Here is a 19641-nt window from a genome sequence, read left to right as displayed (position 1 = left end):
ATGATTAAGAGTCGTATGCTCTTCTGGCTGAGCTAGCCAGGCACCCTGAGGAAGCCAACTTTTATATATCCACACTGCTTAGTTGTTGGCAAATGCTACCTAGGGGAATGTAAATTCTCAAGATACTTCCAGCTCTGTGTGTGTGGGCAAAGTTGCTCTCAGTCCTCAGGCAGTTAGCTAACATGGCTCATCTGGGTCTGGAGGATTCTCCTCTAAGATAGTTCACCCACATGGCCAGCAAGACAGGTTGATGCTGTCAGCCAAAGGGGCAGGGAGGGGGCAAGTTTTGGCTTCTCTCCCTGTGGGCCTCTCCATGGGGCTGCTTGTTCTTCCTCATAGCATGGCACCTGGATTCCAAGAGACAAGAGGTTGTGAAAGGGCGGGCCTACGCCGGCCGACTCCATCTTGTTCTGTGTCCTTCACCTTGACGACGCCTCCTCCCCTTGAGTAACCCCCCCCCTCACCTGCCTAACAGGACTCGGACCCTTCCCCAGCCAATCGGCTGAGGCCACAGCCATTACCTCACCAACTGCCCCTAGGCCCCAATAAAACCTTTGTCCTTTTGAAACTCGCTCTCTCTCCCTGGTATCTCACCTGCGTGTCGGTGCCGGTAGGGGATTGAGCTCAAGCTAGCTCGAATAAAGGCTCTTTTGCTTTTGCATCGGACTTGGCTCCCTAGTGGTCTTTGGGGATCAAGAATTCTGGGCATAACAGTTGAAGCTACCAGTTTCTTAAAAAAAAAAATTGTTTTTTATATTAGAGAGAGAGAGAGAGAGAGAGGGAGGGAGGGAGTGTGAGTCGGGGAGGGGAGCAGAGGGAGAGAGACAAAAGATTCTTAATTAAGCAGGCTCCAGACTCATCATGGAGCCTGATGCGGGGCTCCATCCCATGACCTTGGGAACACGACCTGAGCCAAAATCAAGAGTCAGAAGGTCAACTGACTGAGCCACCCATGCTCTCCAAAGCTTCTAGTCTCTTAATACCTGGGCCCAAAACTGGCATTCTGGTATTATATTCATTGGTAAAAATCATAAAACTTATTCAGACTCAAAAGGAGAAGAACTAGACTCCACTTATCGATACGAGTATCAAAGAATTTGGGTATCTTTTTTTTTTTTTCCTTTAAAAAATTTGTGAGGTGCGCCTGGGTGGCTCAGTAGGTTAAGCATCTGACTTTGGCTCAGGTTGTGATCTCACGATTCATGAGTTCAAGACCCTCATTGGGCTCTCTGCCTTCGGCCTGGAACCTGCTACAGGGGCTTCTGTCCCCCTCTCTCCCTCTGCCCTTCCCCTTCTTCTCTCTCTCTTAATAAGTAAACTTTAAAAAAAATAACAAATTTGAATTTGTGCATCTTAATTCCCCACCCCCATGCAAAAAAGGTGGTTTTATTAAAACACTGGGACAGGACCTGTGGGCAGGGAGAGCTGCCCTTCCATCTTAATCTGTCATAATCTTCCTTCTGGCCACAAGCTGTTTATATTCCTTTTATGTGCAAAATGCGATAATCTTCTCTTCAGACCTCTAAATATTTCAGCCTATTTTGAGTATCAGTTTCAATCTGGCATCCAGGATAACTTTTGGTCACTTATTGCAAGGCAGACGCATAAAAGAGGACTTCAACTACCTCCATTTTGACCTGTGAGTACATTCTAACTAAATTCTTCTCTCCAGCTTATCTCTTAACTCAGGCAAAAGACCCTGTAGGCAAAGCATCCCTTGGTGGGAACCAAAACTACCCCTCAAGGAATAAAGACTGCTGGGAGCCAGCAAGACCCTGAGTGATTGACCCTAACACAGTGCTTGACCTGACCTTTATTGCCCACCTACTTGTACCACTGACCTTTGTCCCACATTTTCCTTGCAGTAACCTAGAAGTATTTTCAGCACTTTGGAGATGAGAAGTTAGTTAGTCCTCTGTTTTCCCAGTGTTGGCCTCATTGACATGAATTCCTTTCTCGTTTCACCAATGCTTGTCTCTCTGCCTTTGGATTTTGTCAGCAGTGAGTGGCCAAGCCTGGTCTGATTGGAACCCTTGTAGCCCGGTGCTCTTGCACACCCAGTTACACACCAGCAGTTTCTGGACTTTTGTCTTCTTCACTCAAACCAGTACTTGGTCCATAATAGGTACACTCCACATAGTTATTGAATGCGTAATCTTATTTTTCACTTATCAACTGAAAAAATTTCCAAAGGTTAGAGTAATATTAAAAAAATGGTTCATGGGTTCGAGCCCACATGGGGCTATCTGCTGTCAGCACAGAGTCTGCTTCAGATCCTCCGTCCCCCTCTCTTTCTGCCCCTCCCTGACTTGCACTCTCTCTCAAATATAAACACTTAAAAAAGATAAAAGCACACACACACACACACACTTATGTAGAATTTATTATTGAAACCCTTGTTATAGATGTGAATGCATTCACCCAGAGACCTCCTCTTAGTTGGCCAAAGTCCAAGACTTTATTTTATAATAATAATAAGTAGCAACAGACAAAAGGCATCAAATCTAATCATTCTTTAACTTATCCAAACAAACACTGTTTACTGAGGGCCTGCTATGTGCCAGGTAGACAGTGCTCTAGCCACTGCAGATACAACAGCTAACAAAACCAAGTCCCTAGTAGCTAACATTCCAGGGGGAGGAAACAGACAATAAGCAAGTGAACAAATACTAGGCTATCAAATGGCAATTAAGTGCTGAGGCAAAAAACAATGCAGGGTAAAGAGAAAGGGAAGAGGGGTGGTGGAGAGAGATCTATTTGGCCTATTTGACTTAAACTCATTCTGAAAGCGTAGAGCATGGTCTGTATCTCAGTGGGACTTAGAATCTGGGGGCAGAAGTTAAGATGAGGTACAGTGAAAAAAGATGACAAAGAGTAAGCCAAGGTATTGGCCACGGGAAGGAACAGATGCAACTGACAGCTTGAAGAAGTCAAGATTTGGTGATTGTCCAAATGTGGGAGGGGTGGAAATGGACAGAGCCAAGGAGGATTTTCAGACTGAGAGTAGGAGACCAGGAAAATGATGAAATAGGCAAATTTGGAGAGGGAGCTGGACATGAGAATTCAAGTTCATAAATGAGCTGGCTAGCAGGTTAAGGCAAAAACTCTAGATCCAGGAATCCTGTACAGGCCATTAACTTAAATTCTTTAAATATTTTAAAATTGTGGTAAAATATAACACTGAAAATTTTTTTCCCAGTTTATATTGATTCAACAAGTCTGTTATGCTGAAACTTACCATCTTATTTAAAAAATTTTAAACATTTATTTACTTTTGAGAGAGAGAGAGAGAGAGAGAGAGAGAGACAGACAGAAGGAGAGAGGACACACAAGTGGGGGGGGGGGCAGAGAGAAGGAGAGACGGAATCAGAAGCTGGCTCCTCCCTGTGAGTGCTGAGCCCAATGTGATCCTCGAACTCATGAACCATGAGATCATGACTTGAGTGGAAATCAAGAGTCAGCCACCCAACTGAATGAGCCACCCAGGTGCCCTAAAACTTACCATTTTAAATATATGGTTCAGTGGCATTAAGTATATTGATATTGTTGTGCAACCATCACTTCACCACCCATCTACAGAACTTTTCCACCATCCCAAACTGAACTCTGTATCCATTAAACAACAACACTCCATTCCTTCTTCCCCCCAGCCCCTGGCAACCACCATTCTACTTTTCTGTCTTTATGAGTTTGACTACCTTAAGTGTCTTATATAAATGGGCTCATCTTGAAGGGGAGGAAAAATAATGTTCCCTCTATCCTTCTGAGTTTTTGGCTGAGACCCCTGTAATAAAATACATATTAAGGGGCCCCTGGCTGGCTCAGTTAGTGAAGCATGTGACTCTTGATCTTGGGGTTATGAGTTCGAGCCCCACATAGGGTGTAGAGATTACTTAAAAGATAGATTAAGAAGAGAAAAACAGACAAGTTTATTAACATGCATACCTCGTGTATACATGGGAGATACCTGGGAAGAATGAGTAACTCCCAGAGAAAGCCCAAACCAGGCCTTTAAATCCCATCTTCAATAAAAATAAAAGAAAGATGTTGGGGTAGGGGTATTGGGGGAGGCCAGTTATGGGAGGTTACCAGGAAAAGCACAGTAAACAAGGGTGATTTTTTTTTTGCATTTTTTTAATGTTTATTTTTTAGACAGAGAGAGAGAGGCAGAGAGAGAGGGAGACACAGAATCCGAAGCAGTCCCTAGGCTCTGAGCTGTCAGCACAGCGCCTGATGCAGGGCTCAAACTCAAGGACCCGAGCCACCCAGGTCCTCCTTAAATGTTTATTTTTGAGAGAGGGAACGGCACAGAGAAAGGAGGACAGAGGATCCCTTTTAAGGGCTTTGCGTTGACAGTAGTGAGTCTGATGTGGGGCTCAAACTCAAGAACCATGAGATCATAACCTGAGCTAAAGTTGGATGCTCAGCCGACTGAGCCACCCAGGCGCCCCTTATTGAGCCACTCTCTTAACCCTGAGAATAAGTCAGTTAAGTTAAAAAGTTGTGCCTCATTTCATGAAGTGGTGTTGCAGGTGAGATCCCAAAGTTAGGCCATATGGAACAAGCAATCAGGATTTAATAAGAGGCATTTATTAAAATTTTTTTTTAATTTTTTATTTATTTTATTTTATTTTATTTTATTTTATTTTATTTTTATTTTTTTTTCAACGTTTATTTATTTTTGGGACAGAGAGAGACAGAGCATGAACGGGCGAGGGGCAGAGAGAGAGGGAGACACAGAATTGGAAACAGGCTCCAGGCTCTGAGCCATCAGCCCAGAGCCTGATGCGGGGCTCAAACTCACGGACCGCGAGATCGTGACCTGGCTGAAGTCGGACGCTTAACTGACTGCGCCACCCAGGCGCCCCTAATTTTTAAAAAATATTTATTTTTGAGAGAGAGAGAGAGAGAGACAGAAACAGCACATGATCGGGGGAGGAGCAGATAACAAGGGAGACAGGCTCCAGGCTCTGAGCTGTCAGCACAGATCTCGACGTGGGGCTCTAACTCATGAACCGTGGGATCATGACCTGAGCGGAAGTCAGAGTGCTTAACTGACTGAGCCACCCAGGTCCCCCAGTAAAAGAAAAACAGAAGTTATGGGATAGACTACAAAGTGAGTTTTTGGGTGCAAAGGGGCAGTTAACTGAGAAGATTTCTAGATGCTGGACTTGAAGCATCTTCAGTCAGACTGAGGAGAGGCAGTGGTGACCATAGATTTTCCTGGGATGCAGTGTGAATGTCTCTGGTGATGTCACCAGGTGTTCTAGTGAACTTTCTGGCTTGGCCCATATAACAAGGCACAAAGGTTGTCCATACATGAAGTGTTGTGGTGACTTCCATGGAATTCATATCAAATTAACCAGCTTTGGCTTTCAGGGCTTTTGGAAAAGGACACTTTGTGTTATTACTGATTCCAAGTCAGAAGGATGGGAGAAAACTGATAATGTTAGAGAGTCAGATATTGGAGCAAACTAGAAAAATTCAAGATCCAGTCATTTGCAGGTAGATAACAAAACCTCAAACACAATGAACAGGACTAAAATCTGATATCCATTAAAGTGTGCTACTGAAAATTATTTTTCCTTGTTCCCTTGCCCCCTTCCAGTATTTGTCCTTTTGTGACTGGCTTATTTCACTTAGCATAATGTCTTAAAGGTTCAACCATATTGTAGTAAGTTAGAATTTCCTTCCTTTTAAGGGCTGAACAATATCTCATTCCATATATATGCGACTTTTGTTTATTGATGGGCATTAGGGTTGTTTCTACCTTTTGCTACTCTAAATACTGCTGTGAATATTGGTGTACAAATATCTGTTCAAGTCTGTTTTCAATTCTTTTGCATATACACTGTTAATAGGTAAACTGAAGCATATTGACATTTTTAGGAATTTGAAAAGACTAATTCAGATCAGGTAGGTCGTAACCACCGTCAGGAACTAGAGGAAAGACCTGTATAAGGAAGATGCCAAAGCAAAGCAGGGAAATTATTTGACTGGTTACAGCTTAACCAATTACCTTATTTGGGAAAGCCTAGAGATCTGTTTGCCCTTGGACATTCTTAGGTTTCCATGTTTTAACCTTGAGACACTTAGAGGTTTAGGTTTGCTTATGTAGGGCTGCCAAGGCACTAGAGTCATCTCAGTCTAACGGCCTCCTTGTTTAATTAATTTAAAAATACCCAGAAGTGGAATTCACTCATTAACTTGTAAGGTTCTGTTTAAAAAAAATTTTTTTAATGTTTATTTATTTTTGAGAGAGAGACAGAGACAGAGTGTGAACAGGGGAGGGGCAGAGACAGAAGAAGACACAGAATCGAAGCAGACTCCAGGCTCCAGGCCATCGGCACAGAGCCCTGCGGCGGGGCGGGGGGTGTGGGGGGGGTGTGCGGCAGGCAGGCTCGAACTCATGAGCTGTGAGATCATGACCTGTGCAGGAGTCAGCCGCCCAACCGACTGAGCCACCAGGAGCCCCTGTACGGTTCTGTTTAAATTATACATTCTGTAATAAGGAATATGCTTCTCTAATGAAGACAGTCTGTTCACATTTCAGTTTTAACCCCAGGACAATAGGAACCTCTCAAACAGTGAAGCTTGAGTTATATGCTTTTTACTATGAGACTAGACCCCTCAAAACACCAAAAACAAAGATTGTGTAATCTAACCTTGTGATATTCCAAAACCGTTAGCACCGTCCTTTGCATATTGTAGGTGTTGTTTGAAAGTACAGTTCTCATATGTAATTTATGATATATCAGGGGATTATTAATTCATTGGTAAACACCAGCTTTTGAGTCTTTTAAAATGGAGAAAAAAAAATTTTTTTCCCAAAGGCGGCGGCTTCGCATCTCTCCCCTCCGCCTCCTTAAACCCCTCTATCACATACAATAAAGAAATAACCGATTATAAAGTGTCAGGTTAAATGTCTGGCAGGAGAAGGACAGGATACAGTAACTTTTCTAGGAGATCATACAGTTGCATCCCCAGCATGCGTAAATTACCAGTTGGAGGTTTGGGGGCTGAAAGAACGTTCTTCTAGGCTTAGATGTTATTGGACCAACTTTACTCAGCCCAGAGTCCTCTCCAGGCCCCTGGGGATTGTTGTGAGGCTCTGAGAGGCGGCTGAATCGGACACAAGCCGCTGTCCGGCTCGCGCTCCGCCTGGCCGCTCACCTTGCTGCCTTCCGCTGCCGGGGACCGTTTTCTGTTCTTTGCTGCGAACGGGGAGAGCCAGGAACCCAACAGCCGCCGGAGCCCGCCGCCCCGCTCGCGGCCCGCAGACGCGCCTGGGGCGCCGCCGCTTCGACTCAACAGTCTCGGCTCCTGGAGGGCCGGGGCTGGTCGAGGTCGCGCGCCAGTGCGGGGCGTGGCGGTAACAGTGGTCTCTGCAGAGGTTCCGAGGGAAGGCTAGAAAATGGCCTCGGGACATGCGCTACAGCGGCCGTTTAGAGACGCAAAACCAACGCTTTGGAACCTGGAGCCCGGAGAGGAACAGGGCAGGGCGCGGGGCCCGCGAGCGCCACCTACCCTGAAGATTAGGGAGTACCGCGGCAGAGCCGGCGGCGCAGGTGTGGGCGGTGCAGGTGTGGCCCCGGCGGGCAACGCCCCGCGGCGAGGCGGCGCTAGCGGAGGCTCGGGGGCGGGGCCCGAAGTTAAATAAATACAGTGGCGGCGCGGCAGACCCACTCAGTGTTTTCTGCGCTTTGCTTTGCTGCGGTCGAACTCCTTATGCGGAGGTAGGACGTAGTGGGTATCGTGCCCTATGCAGACTTTGGCATTGGGTCGCGTGGGGTTGGGGGTGGCTTGAGATAGGACTTAGTGAATAACTGAAAAGTGAGGTGATTGACATGCTTACGTTTTAGGATGAGAACCAAAATTTAGTTTCAAGTCCATCTAAATTGGATAGATGTTGAAGCGTTTAGTTTATCAATTACTTGGGACATTCCCCCCCCCCCCCCCCCCCCCGGCCCAGTTTTGATTTTGGTCATGTGTGAGCAAGTGCTTGAAAGAAATTCAGGGGAGACGGGTGCCTGGCTGGCTCAGTTGGTGGAGCATGGGACTCTTGATCTTAGGGTCCGGAGTTCAACCCCATGTTGGTTGTGGAACCTACCTAAAAATTTTGAAGTTGAGGGCTTTAATGAAATAGTCACAACTGATAGGATTGTTCAGTTTGTATCAACTTTAACAGGAACTGGGAAGAATGGGTGTTACTGCATTTAGCCAGATTTGTCCTAGTGAAAAGTCACTTGGGCTTTCTGTGCTTGTTTCTTACCCGAAACCATACTCAGTAAATTCTGTGGATTAAATGGTAATATGTAAAGAGAAGGGAGGAAGCCTGCTTTCTCCCTTTCCTTGCCTTTTTTTTAAAACTTAGATTATTTTTTTTAAAAATGTTTATTTTTGAGAGAGACAGGATGTGAATGGGGGAAGGGCAGAGAGAGAGGGAGACACAGAATCTGAAGCAGGCTCCAGGCTCTGAACTGTCAGCACAGAGCCCAATGCCGGGCTTGAACTCAAAAACCACAAGATCATGACCTGAGCTGAAGTCAGACGCTTAACTGACTGAGACACCCAGGCACCCCACTCCCTGTCCTTGTCGGTTAATACAGTTCTTTCTTGTCCAGGCTCCTCTTTATGAGAACTAATATTTTGTGTTTACAGAAGAGTCAATGCTGATTCATAGAACTTGAAGGAGAAATCTGCTTTTTGTCTCAACGAAGCTTCAGACTTGGAAACAAAATGGAAAAAAACAGCATGGAAGAGGTAATGCTGCTTTTCTCAACCTACTTGTATGAGTTATCTCCCTGAGAGGTATTGTGAGGTAGTTAGAAGTAAAATCCATCAGATTTAGTCCCTAACATTTCCCAGGGTGTTGGTTGGGATTGAATAAGAATCTACATAGATGAAATTTCACATTGGTGTATCTGAAGTGGAATAATTTCTGGTTGTTAAGTTAAAATCTACATTAGACACATCTTTTAAAAATGTATATTTTTGAGAGCTACTGGGAGAGAGGCAGAGAGAGGGAGACAGAATCTAGAGCAGGTTCCTCTCAGCGCAGAGCCCGATGAATTGAGGCATTTTTTTGTCTGAAGAAATTTGATTTTGGCCACGTGTAAGCAAGTGATTGAAAGCAATTTGGGGGTGCCGGGCTGACTTAGTCGGTAGAACATGCCACCCTTGATCTCAGGACTGTGAGTTCAAACTGCACATTGGGCTCTGTGCTGGGCATGAAGCCTACTTCAAAAATGCTTGCATTTATTCTGGATTAATCCAGATATTATGATTAATCATTCCTCATGTTAAAGAAATTCTGATACTTGTAGAAGTGATTAACACAACTCAATGAAAAAGGAAGGCTTTTCAAGGACTGAAATAAACATGACAGTAGGTAGGGAAGGTGGATTTGGGTTTAACTCCTATATTCAACAGTTTGTGATTTATAGCCTATGGGATTTATAGTCTATGAAGACCACAAGGGTGTCAGGGTCTTGCTAAGATTTAACAGGAATCGGGATTAAGGCAGCCCAGGGGGACCAGATTACAAAAGTGGTGGTGAGGAATTTGATCTGATAAGAGTTTAATGAGCTATTTAGGGTAGGGAATTTTTGTCTCAATTGACTTAGTAAAAACTGGGCTAATAAGCAAAGACTAGTCAAGGCCTAGTTAGAAGAGGTTTTAAGGAGCCTGACTTTAGTTGGGTCAAGAAGTCTTTGTCAGTCTCCTGTCTCCAGTCTTGGCAGTTCACTCCACTATAGGTCCCTTGTGGCTAGGAGACTTTATTGTTATTAAATGCATTCATTAGGAATTTTGCTTTCGGCAGACTAAACTCTAGGAAAGCATAAAGCCAGATTCTCAAAAAATAGAAGGCTTAGATGAACTGGAGAGGAAATGCAGTATCACATAGTGGTTGAAAGGCCAAGCTATTCTACAAAGTGACTGGGGAAATTAAGCTGGTTTTTCCTCATGGAGTTCCTGAAGTTGGGCATGATTGAGAACACTTTTTTTTTTTGTTTAAAGTTTCAGCGCAGCACTGTTCCACGCAAGAACGTGATCGAGTTCAGACCTCCGTTATACAAACAAAGATACTTCTTTGTTAAAGATATAGTCAATCAATATAAACCAAAGAAGGTAGGTATTTTTCCTTTATTTTAAAATAAAAGTTTATCTATTTTGGGGTGCCTGAGTGGCTTAGTCATTTGGGTATCTGACTCTTGATTTCAGCTTAGGTCATGATTTCATGGTTTGTGAGTTCAAGCCCCACGTCAGGTTCTGTGCTGACTTGTGGAGCCTGCTTGGAATTCTTTCTCTCCCTCTCTTTGCTCCTCCCCTGCTCGCCCTCTCTCTCTCTCTCTCAAAAATCTATTTTGAAAAGAGTGTGAGTGGGGGAAGGGCAGAGAATCCCAAGCACACTTTGTGCTGGAAGATCATGACTTGAGCCACCTAGGCACCCTAGTATTTCTCTTTTCAAACACTGAAGAGGGTCTTTATGAAATGTGTAGTCAAAAAATAGGAAAAAACTTAAGGATTTAGCAAGTGGGTTTAGAATATTCAAAGATTTGTTACAAGGGAAGGAAAGGGATTAGGGCAATAGGGAGAACCCTGACTGTAAGATTAACCGGTATCCCAGTAGTTGGGAAAAAAGGTTTTTGTATAAAAACTGGGTGTGGGGAAGTGGGATAAGAGGGTGGGTAAAATTTAATTCCCCTGAGGCTATCCTGTTTTCTAGGAGGGAATCCTTGAGTAGAGGCTGCCTTCAAGTTAAGGCATGTGTGGGAAGAAAAGCTTTAGCTAGTTGGGCTAACAAGAAATTGGGTATACTATAGAAGCACAGTTTAAAGCTGCTAAGACTGTAATTTGCTCTCTGGGATTAGTTTTTTTTTAATTTTTTTTTTTAACGTTTATTTATTTTTGAGACAGAGAGACAGAGCATGAACGGGGGAGGGGCAGAGAGAGAGGGAGACACAGAATCAGAAGTAGGCTCCAGGCTCTGAGCCATCAGCCCAGAGCCCGACGCGGGGCTCGAACTCACGGACCGCGAGATCGTGACCTGGCTGAAGTTGGGATGCTTAACCGACTGAGCCACCCAGGCGCCCCTGGGATTAGGTTTTTTAAGTGCTTGCTATGTAACCCTTCTCCCCCATAGGTGTGCCTGCTTCAGAAAAGAAAATTACTGATTGTGGCCAGGGCACAACATTGTGGTTTACCTAAAACATTGAAGGAAATGATTTTGCAGTCAAACACATTTGAGGACTGAGTATAGGTTGAATATGCCTTATTTTTTAAAGTTTATATTGAGAGAGGTGCCTGGAGGCTCCATAGGATAAGCATCTGACTCTTGATTTCAGCTCAGGTCATGATCTCACAAGGTTCCTGAGTTTGAGCCCCACACCAGGCTCTGTGCTGACGGCATAGAGCCTGCTTGGGATTCTCTCTCCCTCTTTATGCAGATCCCCTGCTCACATGCTCTCTCACCCTCAAGCGTTAGAAAAAAAGTATTTTGAGAGTGAGCAGGGGAGGGACAGGAGAGGGAGAGAGAGCCTGAGTGGGGTAGAGGCTGAGAGAGGGAGAGAATCCCAAGCAGTCTCTCCATTGTCAGCACAGAGCCTGCCACCCAGGCTCCCCTAAATGTGCCTTTATTACTAAAGTATAGTTGTATTCCCCTTTTCCAGAGGAGAATTAGTGGCTTTTTGTTTGTTTTTTTAAAATATTTTTAACCTAATTTTTGAGAGAGTCCCGGAGAGCGGGAGAGGCCCAGGAGACAGGATCCAAAGCAGGCTCTACGCGGTGAGCACAGAGCCTGATGCTGGGCTCAAGAATTCAACGGTGACTGAGCCACCCAGGCACCCCCTTAGTGGTTTTTTTGAAAGCATCCTGGTAACTGCTGTAATGGAGAGTTTATGTAATCTTCGTTTTCTAATGGGATGAATTTTGAGGTAAACTTTAGTCTGTTTTTTAAACCCTTTGGAAACCTTTTTGTGCATTTTAAGATATATGGAATCTTTCCTGTCTGAGTATCCAGAAATAGTTCAAATCCCCAGATATCCCCTTTAGACTGGATTAGAGCCAATTAGCTACACTAGAAGCTGATTTGGGGTATCTTTGGTATTGGGTACCTTTAAATGTCATTAAATTTTTATCTTAATTTCCTTTTCCTAAAGTGGCAATCAGAAATTTAGGTGATACAGCTGTGGTAAATGAAGACTTCAGGGCATGATCAAAAAATCCATTTAAGAGTATATAACATTCACAATAAGGGGAATAGGTTAACATGACTGGATAAATTATAAAGCACTGGTAAAGATCAGGCTCTGTCCTGTCCTTTTTTTGTGTTAATTATGAAGCTCAGAGGTATAAAGTTTGTATAGGGTACCTGCTTGCCATGTGTGGTGTCCCTGTGCCAGGCCCCTAGGATGCTCTTGGTACTCAACCTGAATTAGAATTTACTTGTAACAATCCACAAATCTGCCTCACCGCCAGCTCATCTAACATCTCAGATTAATTTCCTTTTTGTGTACCTTTTTTCTACCAAAAAAGATCTTGGCATAGTGGTTTATTATATTGTAATTTATTTCTAATACCCAGTTTCCTATAAAGGCTTTGGTCATATTTGACTTCTGGCTATGTCTTCAATGTTCTATTTCATCTGTAGGTTGCAGACTTGGGGTGTGGTAACGCCACACTCTTATGCATGCTGAAATTCCATAGTTGTGTTCAAGAACTTGTTGGAGTAGATCTCCTCATGGATCGTCTATTAGATTGGAACAGGTAATTCAAGTGGCAAAATCTTAAATTTCTTTTTTTAAAAAGTTTATTTTATTTTGAGAGAGTGGGAGTTGGGGAGGGGAAGAGGGGGAGAGCGTCCCGGGTAGGCTCTGAACTGTGTGGAGTCCCACACGGAGCTTGAACTCACAAACTGAGATCATGACCTGAGCCGAAACCAAGGGTGGGACGCTTTACCCAGCCTCCCATGTGCCCCTAAATCTAATTTCTTTAATGCTGGACCCCAAGGCAACTCATTACAGAGGATTTAAGTTGCCCCAGGTCTTTTAATTTAATTCAAGGCAGAGCAGCTCTCTGGTCTCTCTCTTGTACACATTTTTTCAGGAATGTTTTTCCTCTACAGAACAAAAATTTGAAATCACTGATCCAAAGGGAGTGGGAAGACCAAAAATATTGAGCAACAGCAATATTCAAAATCTTGTTCTCATTGGCCAATTTTGAGAGGAAGTTACCCCTATGCTTAATACATCAAGTCATGGAAAACTGATATAGGGAGATAATCATCAAAAGATCAGATTTATAGCTAGTGAGATATTCTAAATTAGAGTGTTCAAATGTTCCTTCTATATTTTTGCAGTGATAAGTTGTCTCCGTCAATAGGGGATCATTTAGGTCCTAGGGACCTAGATTTGAGTATTGTCTTGTATCGTGGCTCTGCTGTAGAGAAAGACTCCCGCTTACTTGGATTTGACTTGATAACATGTATTGAATTGTAAGTATTCTTACTGTGTTGAAGTTATTAGAAAAATGTGAATTAATCTCCGTAAATTAGTGTCCTAACTAGATTTAAGTCCTCTTAATTCAGATTTGTAAAGTATATGCTTGACAGTTTGGACTGGCTTTTTACTAGCATGTTTTGGGGCTTTAATTCAGAAATTTCAAATTTACAGGTAAGCTGCAAGCAGTGCCAGGATCACCCTTTATGTAGATTCACCTATCAATTTTCTCCCCTACCCTTTTCTGAATTATTTAAGGGTAGGTTTTACCCATCATAGCCTTTTGCCCCAAATTCAGAATGTATTTAAAAGCAGGGGTGTTAAATGAGTCCCCCTCACCTCACTTTTAATAAGAATACTCATGTTTTGGCTCTTGGTGATTATGCCTTCCTGGAATACTGTAGAACGGTATTTGGGTCCTTCTCCGGGCTTCCATTCACAGAGGCCCAACGTCCATTTGTCTCTCCCCAGTGATGGTAATTTTGATAACTCCCCCAGTCAAGGTATATGTTCCTACTGGCTGCCTGTATTGGCAGTTGATCTTGTCCTTGGGTGTGGGTAGACAACTCTACTGGGATCTGCTGCTGAAGCCCACAACTTATTTAAGACATTCTGGTTATGGCCCTGCAGGGCTCCTGGGGAGCTTGCCAGTCTCCCCTTGCATGCTTGAATCCATTGTTCATTGTTGGTGTGCAGACTTCACATGTAGTCTCTGGCACTTGGCTATTCATCCCGGTGTCTGGGTTTGTCTGTTTTCTCATTACACATTCACTGTCCTGGTTGGTCTACCACAGAAGTGGTTGTATTTGCATCCTGCCAGGGAGCGGGCAACATGGCTGATGGGCAGAGTGAGAATATATGAATAGTTGATTTTTAGGTCATGTAAGTACTATTATATATTCAGAGAGGGGATAAATCAGTGTAGAGATAGAAAGTGTTTGCTAAATCAACTAGGAAAATAATTGCAAGAGAACTTCATTCTGTCCTTCCCGTTAACCATTTCAGAATAGAACATTTGGATTCAGAAGATCTGGCCAAGTTTCCCGAAGTCGTATTTGGGTACTTTTCTCCAGGCATGGTTGTCATCAGCACACCAAACTCAGATTTCAATCCCCTGTTTCCAGCATCGACCTTTAGAAATTCAGATCACAAGTTTGAGTGGAACCAAACGCAGTTTCAACACTGGTGATTTCATAAAGTGCTTCTTTGTTTTTTTGGGGGGCGGGGGACCCCACAGGAGTTTAAAGTACTATGAAGTCAATCTTGACCCCTATACATTACTGAAATTATTTTATCATAATAAAATTCCCAGGATGCAGCTTAGCAATTAATAAGATCCTAAAGGGACCAGCATATTTCGGCAAAATAAATGGGGGAGTGTATTTTCTATGTCCCACAGGCAAGCGTGGAAAAATGGGGTGCACCAGGTGCTTTTTTATATGAGAACATTAGGAGTATCTGTGTGGAGGAAACAGAACGGGGTGTGGGGAGGTGAAGATGTGCTTCATGCCCTCATGTGCAGGGGTGTTTCCTCCCAGGAGCTTGAAGGGTGGTCATGTTTCTGGTATAACTGCAAACCCTAACAGGTGTTGGGACTGTAGTCATCATGGTCTTGCTTACTCCTAAATTCTCCGTAACTTTCCCTTTCTGTCATTGTGATCACTTGGAAACTGACACTCATTATCCTAAAGCCCCTCAGAAGTAAGCAAAACCTGTGATTTGGCACTATCTGGTGCTGTAAGAATTTGCAACAAAAGTATTTTAGTTGTATTTACGCTCTATTCTAGTGGAGATTCTTTAACAGAACCTCTAAGTTTCAAAAGATGGTTTCTTGTGATTTCAGGGCTTCAAATGTGGCAAAACTCTATAGTTACACTGTAGAGTTTACTGGTGTGGGTGCTCCACCACCATGGGCTAAGCATGTTGGATACTGTACCCAGATAGGGATCTTCAAGAAAAAGCAACCGGATCCTGGCAGCTGGATCCTGGCAAAACCAACTGGATCCCGCGTTTCAGAGCCAGAGGAACATGCTTATCAAGTTGTGAGTATTCTTTGTGAGGTAGCTATCGGGGCAAAAAGCACATAGATTAGGATGGTTAATTATAGTGGGTACAGAGTCCCCACTGTAGAGATAAGTGTAAATGACCTTATTTTGAGATTGACTCTAGGAAGATCCTTCATGCTCACAAATGGTGTCAGAGTTGGTCTACTGCAGTTCCGGAGACCACCTGGCCTTTTGCCATATCTCAATGCGCACCACAGAGAAAGATCTGGAATCCTAGAAAGCTTCCAAGCGGTTGGGCTAGCTACCCCCCCATTGTAATCTGTCAGGATCAGCAGCAGGAAAGAGGAATGCCAGCAGACTTCCTCCACAGCGTGGCTCAGGAAATGACTGTTGGCAGCTGAGCCTCTAAGCTTAAGCTTCTTAGACCCTTTTGGTTGGGTTCAGGAGGAATGGTGAAGAATAAACAACACATTTCCCTTTTTTTTTTTTTTAATTTTTTTTAACGTTTATTTATTTTTGAGACAGAGAGAGACAGAGCATGAACAGGGGAGGGTCAGAGAGAGGGAGACACAGAATCCGAAACAGGCTCCAGGCTCCGAGCTGTCAGCACAGAGCCCGACGCGGGGCTCGAGCTCACAGACTGTGAGATCATGACCTGAGCCGAAGTCAGCCGCTCAACCAACTGAGCCACCCAGGCGCCCCAACACATTTCCCTTTTAACAATTTTTCTTTGCCTTTTTCCCTCTAATATCAAGTACAGGAACATTGGGTTAGTGTGACTTTGTGAATAGTGTGACTTGGTGGTGGCTTTTGTGACTTTGATCTTGATAATTAGAATTTTTAAAAGCAGATCAGATAATGTCTGTCAGTAGTTTGATTCCCATTATACTGTGGCATTTTGATTTGCCTTCAGGTTTTTACAGCCTCATTCCCGAGTTTACAGCAAAAACACTTCCTCCTGTTTGTATTGTGTACGGAGGTGTTAAAAGAAGTCGAAGCCATAAGACAGAAGTATGTCTGGATTATGAAGAGAAAGGAATCCAGTGAACCCGAGTCAGAAGAAGACACTGACAGTGGCTTGGTCAGACGGCCCGGATTATTCCTCACCGATGCCCAAGTAGCCCAAATAGAGAAGTCCCCCAAGCCCTACTCTGTGGGAAAGAGGTTTTATGTACCCCTGAAAAGACTTATTGGTTATCCGAAGGTGAACCGCTTGGTTGCTGATGTGTCCACGCTGAGAACACTCCTTGCTGAAGGAATTCCAATGCGAATGAACAGAGCTCATACTTCAGTGCAGATCGACTTGGACCCTTATGATTACCCTCACGATTACCGTTAGTGAGCGGGAGCTATCTTTGTCCTAAAATTCATGATTTTAAGGATAGTTAGGCTCATTTAGAAAATTATAGTCATAACATAGGTAGCTTAATTTTGATATTAACCTCGTTACGTGTTTTTTTAAATGCTTTTTTGGGTGGATGGTGTAAGTTCACAGTGTGCGTGTTCAGGTTTTTTTGTTAGACCCATGTTGATGTGACATTAAAATTTTTAAAAATAAATTGAGTTATCAATGTTTAAAGCTTTTCCCAGGGAATAAGAGTAACTTTAAAATCTTCTTAGGATTCCCTACCTCCTTTGGCCTAAATTCTGACCTGTAATACTTAGATAAAACACAAGACAGGGTGGGGGTGGGGAGGGGAGTGGGTGTTTGAAGGGAAGAGAAGCCTCAGAAGCCCTGTCCAGTTTTAGAGCATCATCCTCTTCGGGTAGTTTTCTGGTTAGAATTGGGGTAGTGGTCTCCATTGGGAGAGAAATAGAGTTTCACACAATGGGGAGAACTGGTCTAAATGAGACACTACTTTCTGAAGTATAGGGAGGGGTGTAGGGTGTAAGTTGCCCACACAGGGCAGCTCTACCACCAAAGGGACTTAATTCACCCACCTTCCTGTTCTGATGCCCCTTGGGGATGTTTTAGCTTCCACTTGCATATTCCAAGTCGGGAGAAAAAGGAAAAGGGGCAAACAGCATGTGCCAGCTTTTGGGTACAGTTCTACACTGTTAGGCTCTTGTTGAGCGGATTGAAGTCCTCCTTACCACCTGGGAAAGCTGGGAGGTGTAGTCTGATCTTCTGGGAGGGCGTATGCCCACGTGACACTCCTGTGAAGGGACAAGGACAGAAAGGACATTGTGGCAACTCTGCCACAACGGGCATATCTTCAACTAACCTGGGAGAGACTGGCTGTGCAGTGTTGGTGCTGGGAATGGCATGCTGGGGCAGATTTTTCAAGCCTTTTTGAAGGGTTAATAAGTAGATGGAAAGTAGATTTGGTGAAGGCAGGGAGGGAAAGAAGGGATTCTGGAAGAGAATCCGATCACTGTAACCACTCCTATTTTCTAAAAATTAAAACACTTAAAATTATTCGGAGAGAGAATCCCAAGGAGGCTCCATACCACGGGTCTTGAACTCACAATACTGTGAAATGGTGACCCGAGCCGAAATTGGGTCAGATGCCCAACTGAGCCCCCCCCCCAGGCATCTGGTGATCACCGTAACCACTGTTAACCAGTTGTTCTTAAATATAGACTGCTCCATCAGTCCCCTACCCCCTTTTTTTCTTACTGATTTTTCCCTCTTGAATGCATAGTACCAATAGATTTACCTTTGCTGCCCTCCCCTACCCACACAAAAGGCCCTGTCTGTCCTCCCCTTTCTAGGCCTCTGCCTGACTTTCACCCTAGGGTTTCCTTCTCATCTGTGTTAGAGCCAACATCTTAACCCCAGGGCCAACGCTTTATCCTGTTGTCCTCCAGGCTAATTGATCACTGTTCAAGCTGCTTCACCTGAAAACTCATGGCTGCTATGGGTGATGGAGCTACAGTCTTCCCAGGGCTCCCCCATGTCTTGGTAACAGCAGCACCTACATTCTTCATGAAATTGGTCTTTACCTTCTATTTTGATAGAGGCCTTTCTCTGCACATGGAAAGCTTCTGTTAATGCTCTAAGCCAGGGGTCAGCAGATGTTCTTGCAGGGACAGCAAATCTTTGCAACCTTGCAACTACTGAGCTCTCCGGGAGTTGAAGTGGAATAGCAGCCAGACATAACATGCAAACAAGTGCATGTGGTGTTCCACTGAAATACTTACTAAAAAGGCAGCTGCTTGACGTTGCCAATAGTTTGCAGTTTTTTGTTTTTGTTTTTTATTTTATTTATTTTTTTTTTTAATTTTTTTTCAACGTTTATTTATTTTTGGGACAGAGACAGAGCATGAACGGGGGAGGGGCAGAGAGAGAGGGAGACACAGAATCGGAAACAGGCTCCAGGCTCTGAGCCATCAGCCCAGAGCCTGATGCGGGGCTCGAACTCACGGACCGCGAGATCGTGACCTGAGCTGAAGTCGGATGCTTAACCGACTGCGCCACCCAGGCGCCCCTGTTTTTGTTTTTTAAAACAAAGCTATCTACTCCAACCTTCTGCAGCACAGAAATGCGATCTTTCTAAAGGGACAAAACCAAGTAGAGACCTGCTTTCGTACTGCTGTAAAAGCAGCCAAAGTCAGGTTTGCTAAGGGAATTTTTGGCCCACTTGTGTGTATGCCGGGAGCAACGAACTGCTTCACAGAGTTCTTGTAAGCACTAAGAAGACTGCGCCTGGCCCAGAGAAATGTTCCTTTATAAGGCAGCTGTGTTAATCTTAGGGATGTTAGGTAACTTCAGTGTCTGTTCAGTAATAAGGCTCATTCTTGTATCTGGCTAGTCAGTTCTCACATCAATGCATGTTGCAGGTCTAGAAGGTGAACAGTCCTTCTTTAAGGTTCTTTCTGAGACAACCATCAAATACCTGACTAAAAAACAGTGGTGGGGCACCTGGGTGGCTCAGGTCAGTTGAGCATCTGACTTCGGCTCAGGCCATGAGCTCATGTCCATCCGTGGTTTGAGCCCCACGTCAGGCTCTCTGCTGTCAGTGCAGAGCCAGCTTTGGATTCTCTGTCCCCTTCTCCCTGCACCTTCCCCATTCTAGCTCACTCTCAACCATTTTTAAAAAGTGGCAACCCTATTAACTTCTATGTAGAGAATTTGCTCCGTATACAGCATGAGTTGTATATACTTCAGGCCAGATTTGAGAGGACTCACAGGT

The 19641-nt window shown here is 44.1% G+C and overlaps 1 protein-coding gene across 1 annotated transcript; it reads left to right on the top strand.

Annotated features, from left to right (window-relative positions):
- The first annotated feature begins 7684 nt into the window (after positions 1–7684).
- Positions 7685–17054, top strand: HENMT1 (HEN methyltransferase 1). Its single transcript, XM_030324727.2, has 8 exons — positions 7685–7736; positions 8662–8763; positions 10021–10131; positions 12653–12768; positions 13361–13495; positions 14505–14684; positions 15343–15541; positions 16419–17054. The coding sequence occupies exons 2-8, from the start codon at positions 8740–8742 to the stop codon at positions 16842–16844; spliced, it is 1191 nt and encodes a 396-aa protein (XP_030180587.1). The 5' UTR covers positions 7685–7736; positions 8662–8739; the 3' UTR covers positions 16845–17054.
- The last annotated feature ends 2587 nt before the right edge of the window (positions 17055–19641 follow it).

This window comes from Lynx canadensis, chromosome C1 (genome assembly GCF_007474595.2).
Source record: "Lynx canadensis isolate LIC74 chromosome C1, mLynCan4.pri.v2, whole genome shotgun sequence".
In the NCBI taxonomy this organism is placed as follows: Eukaryota; Metazoa; Chordata; class Mammalia; order Carnivora; family Felidae; genus Lynx; species Lynx canadensis.
Note: the sequence above shows the minus strand (reverse complement) of the source record. Positions and strands in the feature narration are given on the sequence as shown.

Bases quoted from the DNA above. Each gene is read 5' to 3' on its own strand.
- HENMT1 (XM_030324727.2), top strand. From the start codon at position 8,740: ATGGAAAAAAACAGCATGGAAGAG. The intron at 8,764-10,020 runs GTAATGCTGCTT...TTTTGTTTAAAG, and splicing joins AAAAAAACAGCATGGAAGAG to TTTCAGCGCAGCACTGTTCC. The intron at 10,132-12,652 runs GTAGGTATTTTT...TTTCATCTGTAG, and splicing joins ATCAATATAAACCAAAGAAG to GTTGCAGACTTGGGGTGTGG.